We start from the raw sequence: 9,000 nt of genomic DNA on the forward strand, positions 1-9,000 counted from the left end.
AAGCTCGCTTCCATTCTTTTTTCTTTTTAAAAAACCACCTTACATCTTTCTTTTGAAACTACTAGAATTATCTTAACCTTTTTTTTTTTTTTCTATTTGGTATTCAGTGTTCGTATTTAAATTTTGATTAAATTCAAATTGTACATCGTAAGGCCTATTTTGTGTGCGATGTTTTCAATAAAATTTTCTCCATATTTAAAATTTAAACTCAAAATCTCTGATTAAGAGTGAAATAGTGTCACCACTCTAGCACAACCCACACTGGTATATTATATCAATGTTGCTTCCATCTTTCTTATAAATTATTATACTCCATATTTTACTATATAAAACAGGACCACCATTATTTCATCATCCCAATACATAATTAACCCCTCCTCAGCTATCTCATCATTGACCTCATTTTGTTTCATCAATGGCTTCCCTCAATAACTCCATTCTCACATGTACACCCCATCAGCACAAAGGTACAACTAATTTCAAACCCGCCGATTCATTTCTTCCTCCCTCTAATTTCCATACTAGAGTCAAGTCGTCAACCAGAACACGCTCTTTGTCCTCTAAAACTAGCCAATCTTTCACATCTGTCGTTAACGAGTTCGAAAAAGAAAAGATCAACAAATCCATCGATCAATTAGAAGAAAGTGAAAACACTACGAAAATTTATGAACCGGAAGTAGTAGATCGATGGCTAGAAATTCATGGTCAAGATGATTGGGTAGGTATGCTTGATCCAATGGATCCAATTCTACGTAACGAATTAATTCGTTACGGAGAAATGGCTCAAGCTTGTTACGATGCTTTCGATTTCGATCCATATTCTAAATATTGTGGGAGTTGCAAATTTCCAAGGCGTAAGTTTTTTGATGGATTAGGGATGGCTGAATATGGGTACGATATCACACGTTATCTATATGCAACTTCAAATATTAACTTGCCAAATTTCTTCAAGCAATCGCGTTGGCCTAAGGTAACTTTTATTTTTGTGTGTTTGGTATGACTGTCTCTTTTGAAAAGTCAAAATTATTAGAAAAAAGATGTATTTTTATTTACTTAATTATGTTATGTCGGAATAATAGATATGGAGTAAAAACGCGAATTGGATTGGTTATGTTGCGGTTTCAAATGACGAAACGACGAAACGGTTAGGGCGTCGTGACATAACAATTGCATGGAGAGGTACTGTGACTCGTTTGGAATGGATTGCTGATTTAATGGATTATCTCCGTCCGATTTCTTCAGATAATATACCTTGCCCTGATCCTAATGTCAAGGTCGAGTCTGGATTTCTTGATCTTTACACTGACAAAGACGAGAAGTGCAGGTATGTTCATTTCATCTAGAAACTTAAACTGTTAGATAGAACACAAAATTCGATCTTGGTATAGCTCTGTCTGCTCTGATACCATATTGAAGTGTGTAACAAATTCATCTAAAAGCTTAATCTGTTAGACAAAACAAATAATTCAACCTCAGTACTTCAGTCTGCTCTGATACCATGTTGAAGTGTGTAACCATTTTATTTAAAAGCTTAACCTGTTAGACAGAACACATAATTCGACCTTAGTACTTCTATCTGCTCTGATATCATGTTGAAGTGTGTAATCATCTTATCTAAAAGGTTAAGTTGTTAGAGAGAGCGCGCACAGTTTTATGTCTTTTTTTTTCCAGAATTCATATTTGTTACTAACTTTTGAATGATTTATGCAGGTATTGCAAGTTTTCAGCTCGAGAACAGATACTAACGGAAGTGAAAAGATTAATAGAAATGTATCCAGACGAGGAAATGAGCATAACGGTTACCGGGCACAGCTTAGGCAGCGCGCTAGCGATATTAAGCGCGTACGACATAGTGGAAACGGGCTTAAATGTAAAGGCGGATACAAGTGCTGTGCCAATTTGTGTATTTTCGTTTTCAGGGCCAAGAGTTGGTAATGTAAGGTTCAAAGAAAGAATTGAAAAATTAGGTGTGAAAGTGTTGAGAGTTGTGAATGTTCATGATATTGTGCCAAAATCACCAGGATTAGTGTTGAATGAGCATTCACCATCTATGGTTATGAAGATATGTGAAAAGTTGCCATGGAGTTATTCACATGTTGGTGTGGAGTTGGCTTTGGATCATAAGAATTCACCTTTTTTGAAACCAACTAGTGATCTTGTTTGTGCACATAATTTGGAGGCTCATTTGCACTTGCTTGACGGGTTAGTCTTCCTTCAACTCTACTCTTCTACGTGAAATTGTTTGATTAGACACGATTTGTTTAATTAAAAAAAAAAAAAGTTTTAGATTTTTGGGTGAGTATAACCATCATCTCGTAGCACCAAGGGTATGACAACCTAGTGGTCAATGAAGAGGTTGAGAATCCTGAGGTTTCAAGTTCAAAAACTCACAGAGACAAAAAAAACACTAGGTGATTCTTCTTATATGTTTTAGTCTTCGTAGACAAAGTTACTTGATATCTATTATTGGTGGGAGGTGACAGGTATTCCATGGAATTAGTTGAGGTGTGCAAAAGCAAGCCCTAACACCACGATTAAAAAAAAAAAAAAAAAAAGAGTGTCTATATAATTTGAAACAAAATTTTCTTTTTTTGTGAATAATTAATAACAATAGTTTAATACTACGCAACAATTGAATAAAATTCATAGTAAAAAAATATATATGCTAAATCTTTATTATTTTTTTACAAATTTTAACATGTATAATTATTATATATGGCAGCCAGATGATGACAAAAGAGTTTAAACTTATCAAAATGAAGATATAAAAATATATTTATACAATTATATACCAAAGTCGGCTACCCGTATAATAATTAATCAAAGTTGCTGTGGACATATGAAAACTTTCTAAAACCATATGTTGATAATAAAAAAAATAAGTTCACGTCTGAAAGGAGTTTAAATTGAAGATTCTGGTACGAAATGTTAAATGGAGATGAGATCTTCTATATAACAGAAAATATGTTGTATATTTTCATACTATATTACTATTGATTCTGATTCGACATTAAAATTATATATTAAGGTTGTTGTAAGGTAGACAACTGGAATTTGGAATTATTTAAAGTTGAGCATATTATTATTATCTTGAACAGATGCATAGACGAAGACTTCAAAAATGAAAAATAATAAACAAAGACAAGTAACATCATCATATATTTTTTTAATAATGAATATAGTAAGATGAATCATGTACTTATACATTTGTTTATTAATGGGCATGGCCATATATTATTATATCTTGTTTTGGAATTTCTAGACATAGAAAATCTTATTCACATGATTCCATACTGTCTAAAAAGTAAACACTCTAATTCCAACAACAATTTGAAGTCAAATATATAATCGAAACAAAGTTATTGAATTTTGTTAAACTTTCTTGAGTGGATTGATTTGTAGCTCTACCCCTAAATTTAATTTGTAAAAATAAATAGTGTGATTATTCTGCACATCGTGAGCTTTTCAGGTCAAAGTCATAATTAAATTTTAAAAGTATGGTTTTTCTAATATATATATCTTAAACCTTAGATGAAATGATTACATTTTTTTCTTTTTAAGCACAAAAGTTTGAATGATGTTAAGATCATTTTCACACTTCAATATCATTTCAGATCATAGTCTTGAATAATTTGAATTTCTTTATCACTATCATAAATTAAATAAAAATAAAAAAAGACTTAAGCTTTCACATAAGGGACGTAATGAAGACATAGCTATATATATATATTGTATTAAAAGTATGATTTTTTTAACAGTTTAAACTCTTAAACGTAGAATTAGATACTTTAATACTATATCACTATTGATTAATTTGTGTTTATATGTACACAGATATCATGGAAAAGGGAGAAGATTCGTGCTTGAAAAGGGAAGAGACATAGCATTAGTGAACAAAGCATGTGACTTTTTGAAAGATCATTATTGTGTTCCTCCCAATTGGAGACAAGATGAAAACAAAGGCATGATTAGAGACAAAGATGGACGTTGGCTTCAACCTGAACGTCCTAGACTTGATGATCATCCTCATGATATTCACCATCATCCCAAACACTTAGGACTTTAATTTAATCTTCTTTAATTAATCAAGGAAATAATTAAGTATATGTACTCTAATTATAATTAACGGGATCGTTCTTGTAATGGTAAATACTTACGTGCTATTTAATTACACACCTATAGCGTTGTCAAGATTAGTTATAGTTTTTTTCTAAAGTTTTTTCAACACAGAATCGCAAGATATACGTTATATAACCAATTTATGAAAAACCGCAAAAAGATAAGGAGGGGACTAGACCTTACCTCCGATATACATATGCATCTTGGTAAAAAAGGAAATGCTTAATACAAGATGTTACACAATCTCGCATAAAGAAATTAACAAGACTATACAACTAACTATGAAATTTGTCTTTTATCATATCAAATTCTGACACTAAGAATTAGACTATACTCCATGTAGATAGTTATACAACTAACTATGAAATTTGTCTTTTATCATATCAAATTCTGACACTAGAATTAGACTATACTCCATGTAGATAGTTATACAACTAACTATGAAATTTGTCTTTTATCATATCAAATTCTGACACTAAGAATTAGACTATACTCCATGTAGATAGTTATACAACTAACTATGAAATTTGTCTTCTATCATATCAAATTCTGACACTAGAATTAGACTATACTCCATGTAGATAGTTATACAACTAACTATGAAATTTGTCTTCTATCATATCAAATTCTGACACTAGAATTAGACTATACTCCATGTAGATAGTTATTTGATGGAATAGTATAGAAACGTGGTTTTTAATTTTGCCTCAAATGATATTTATGTCTTATAATTTTGAGTGTATATAAGTAGATACGTACTTAAACTTGTATAAAATTGAACAAACAAACACATTCTTTCTAGGTAGCATATTACAATATAATAATTTTATATCTTATGTTACGTCTTACGTGTATTATTATTTATCCTCCCATCTTTTGCGGAAGAAATTACTAAGTTGTTGGCCTTTGATCAGATGCAAAGGAACTTATTAAGAAGCATCTAATTAATTTGCATAGTGAGAATGTCTTGTCCATAGCTACTTTGATGCTCCACATTAACAACCCGTTTGTCCCTAAGAATATTTGGGAAAAATTTGAAGAAAATTTTGGGAAAAACTTGGAAAGTGGTGTTTGGTTATATAACTTGGCAAATATGTTTGCCAAGTATTCCGAGTTCTCAAATACTAAAAAAACTAGTATTTGTATCAAGTTCTAATATTTGGGAATTTTAAAAAATTTAAAAATTACCCCCAAACTTTTATATTTTATAAAAAATACCCATTATTTAAAATTGCAACTAATATTTGTTACTACCTCATCCGGAAAAGTTCGAATTTTAATTTGAGTGAAAAAATTGAGAAAAAAGAACAATTTATTTTTAATGAGTTATAATTATAACTGAATCAATGACAAATTTGAATATGCGATTAATGTATTGTCTTGCCTATATGGTATTTTGTTGTTGTTGATTGTTATCAATTATGTTATAAGGTTATTTTTTAACAGAATATATTCACTATAAATAGATAATACAAATTTATGGATATCTTTAATAGTTTTTAGAACTTATAGGTATAAATCATATTTTTTGAAATAGTCAAATATTTTTGAGAAAACAATTGAGACCAAACACATGGTGTAATTTGACTAAAAGCTTGGCCCAAATATTATTTATCAAGAATATTTGAAAACTTGAGGCAAAATGCTAGCTAAGATTTGATATATGCTCTATTTTTCTAAACATTATACTCCCTCCATTTCATATTAATTGAATTATTGAGGTGTTTCACATCCTTTAAGAAAGGAAGATTAAGACATAAATTAGGCTTAAGTTTTCATTTTTACCCTTATTAATTATTATCAAAATTATGATTAAAATAACTAAACATTAATTAATAACTAATTCCAATACTAACTAATGAAGGGTAAGATTGGTAAAACATTTTAAAAGTAGTCTTAAAAATTAAACAATTAAGTTAATTTGAAAAATAAAAAATGTCTCAACAATTCAATCAATATGAAATGGAAGGAATAATATCTTGGCTGATTTTTCATCTGCAAGAGCATCTTGTTTTCCACAATTTCCAACACACCATAATTGATACAACTTGGATCAATAGTTTGTAAACAATTATTTAATTTAATATAATAAAATAAGGTGTTTGATTAAATTTTTAAGAGGAAAAATAATGCTTATACGAAGTAGCAGAAATTATTTTTCATAAGTTAAAGTAGTTTCTTTTTCAAAAATACTTTTAAAAAACACTTTTTGAGAAAATTAAATACCCGCTTGAGGTTCGCTTAAAGTTAGAAATTTTAACTTATGGCTTTTCACTTATTTTTATTTCTTTTAACTTAAAAACATGTATTTGATCCATTTTATCCAAATACTATAAAAGTGTTTAAAAGTACCGGCAATCCAAACAAGCACTTTAAAAGGCTTGGTCAAACTTTAATTGCTGTTCAAAAGAGTATATTAAATAAAACTTGGCATTTGTTAGCACAAATTAAAGTATTAACTTAAGAATTTCAATAAAATACCACTTCTAAAAAAGAGTTTAGTTAATTAAGCCTATCTGTAAGATCAAAATCTGGTGGGAGATAAGATCATCTTAAAAACCTTGTAAATAATATGGTTGGCTAAGGATTTTATTATCAATACTAATTAAAGATAGCTGTCAGATCAACAGGAGTTGTAAGTATAATTATTTAGAGGAAGACAAATAAAACAAAAGGTAAATATGTATGCACCATATCACTTTTTTTTTTTTTTTTATAATAAGAAAGATAATGTAGATGACTCATCCATTTGTTTATCAATTCTTCACATATCTCACTTACAACTCACATGGATCCATTCATATACAATATGAATTATGACACTCTGGTGATTGATAAGAAAAGAGATAAAATTGTCCACGTATAAAATTTAAATTAAAGTTATTGAGGTTGAATGAATACGTAAATTTACAGTAAAAGTAATTGATAAATAGATAATGATAGAGTTTCTAAAAACCCGTTTAAACTAAAGTTATTGAGGTCGGATGAATACGTAAATTTAAAGTAAAAGTAATTGATAAATAGATAATGATAGAGTTTCTAAGAAAGCCGTGAAAATATGAGGGAGTCAAGTCAAGAAAGGGTTAGGAGTTTTCAATAATGACATTTTAGAGATTACGAAATAATATTAGGAATATATTACTAAAATTTAAAAATTTTGAGCTGAAAAATTATAAGTATGAGATGATCAATTTAACTTAATTGTGGAGGTATGGGATTGGTTAATGATATCAACATAAAATGTTCTCATTACACCAACATTATCTAAAGACAATGCCTATGCTTAGTAATATTCCCTCCATTCCATTTTATATGTCACATTTTTACTTTGTACTTGCATTAAAAAATGATGTAACTTTACCCTTCTACCCTTATTTAATGTTTTCTTAAGTCAACTTTATTAATAAATGACAAGATTAATTAACTATTCTATCAAGGGTATAATAGACAAAATATGATAATTTATGAGGGAGTAATAATAAAGAGAAAAATTAGCAAGTGTTATATCACATATTTTTACTTATTTATGTTTGACTTGACACACCTATTAAGATCATCTAAAGGGGTGTATTCATTTTTCAATATTTAACTGACTTTGTCCCTACTATTTATAAGTCATCTAAATATTGAAAAATGTATAGTATTTAATAGCAAAGATAAAATAGACATAAAATGATAAATTTATCTCTTAATTTTTCAAACTAAACAAATAAAGTTGAATGAAAACGTGGACAAATAAAAATGGACAAAGAGAGTAAAACGTTATCCATATATATAATTAGAGAAAACGTGGACAACTGTTCAAATCCATTAGGAAGTGAAAGAATACACATCCCCAACATCATGATCTCAACCACCTTACACAGTAATTAATGACCTTATGGAGCCAACGGCCAACCTGCTTCTTTCTCAACAATAATTCAAACTCTTTATTTCTTATTTAGTGGGTTTTCATTGATTTCAAGGTATTGGATGGTATAGACAAATATATCCAATAATCTAATATTTTATTTCGAAATTATAATCCTTATCAACCAACCAAAGCACCTTGAGAATTGCGTACAAAGCAGATGGATGAAAAAGTAGGGAACATTGACAGTTGATTTGGCTTTATATGAACAAAAATATCATAGAGGAAGGTGAATTTAACCATGAGTTATATATAGACAGTAAGTTCTGCAATATACATTCAACTTTATATCATATACTAGAGTACACATATACGTGAAAAACAAGTATATAAAACATAACTTTTTTTTTTATGACAAGGGAAACCCGATGTCGCTACCCTTTAGGTGCGCACAAGGTAAAACCCCCGCTCCTATGCAATATCTCGCAAACCACATAGGAGAGGTAACCCGCACTAGGCAAGCCCGGTGCGACGAGCTCAACCCAGAAGGCAAACTCCTTGCTTTCGCTGGCAAGGGGTTTCGAACTTGAGACCTCCAATATGAAAGTCCAAGCCCAAATCACTGGGCCACCCCGAAGGGTAGTATATAATACATAACTTACTGTCACGATTTCAAATTCATCCTGATTCAAATACTGAAACTCCATTAGAGATGAATCAAAAATACTTTTAACACATCAAAAAAAGTGGAATAAATGTTTGAATCAGGATATACAGATCACCATTTCGAACGCATGACATCTAAGTTTTAATCCTGATTCAAATAGTAACAGTTACAGAGATTTTCTGTCCAAAGAGTAGGAACTCTGCAAGGACTCCATATATATGTCATCATGAACAAGTTCAAACCCAAATTTAGTAGCTATTGCACACAACTGAAACAGTAACTTTGTTTGTTTGGCTAAAAGGCATGCAGTACACAATGATGTTGTTTATCAACTCTCAAGTTTAAGTGCTATGATTCTTTATTA

General features: G+C 29.9%; 1 protein-coding gene across 1 annotated transcript; it reads left to right on the top strand.

Moving 5' to 3' along the window:
* Positions 1-312: 312 nt before the first annotated feature.
* Positions 313-4,196, top strand: LOC102580753 (phospholipase A1-Igamma2, chloroplastic-like). Its single transcript, XM_006349685.2, has 4 exons — positions 313-970; positions 1,080-1,324; positions 1,711-2,202; positions 3,835-4,196. Exons 1-4 carry the CDS (start codon positions 416-418, stop codon positions 4,064-4,066), a joined length of 1,524 nt encoding a protein of 507 aa, XP_006349747.1. The 5' UTR covers positions 313-415; the 3' UTR covers positions 4,067-4,196.
* The last annotated feature ends 4,804 nt before the right edge of the window (positions 4,197-9,000 follow it).

The sequence above is a fragment of the Solanum tuberosum genome, unplaced genomic scaffold (assembly GCF_000226075.1).
Source record: "Solanum tuberosum cultivar DM 1-3 516 R44 unplaced genomic scaffold, SolTub_3.0 scf00110, whole genome shotgun sequence".
NCBI lineage: Eukaryota > Viridiplantae > Streptophyta > Magnoliopsida > Solanales > Solanaceae > Solanum > Solanum tuberosum.

Coding starts and splice junctions, on each gene's coding strand:
- LOC102580753 (XM_006349685.2), top strand. CDS start 416: ATGGCTTCCCTCAATAACTCCATTCTCACATGTACACCCCATCAGCAC. Junction 971..1,079: donor AGCAATCGCGTTGGCCTAAG/GTAACTTTTATT, acceptor TCGGAATAATAG/ATATGGAGTAAAAACGCGAA. Junction 2,203..3,834: donor CATTTGCACTTGCTTGACGG/GTTAGTCTTCCT, acceptor ATATGTACACAG/ATATCATGGAAAAGGGAGAA.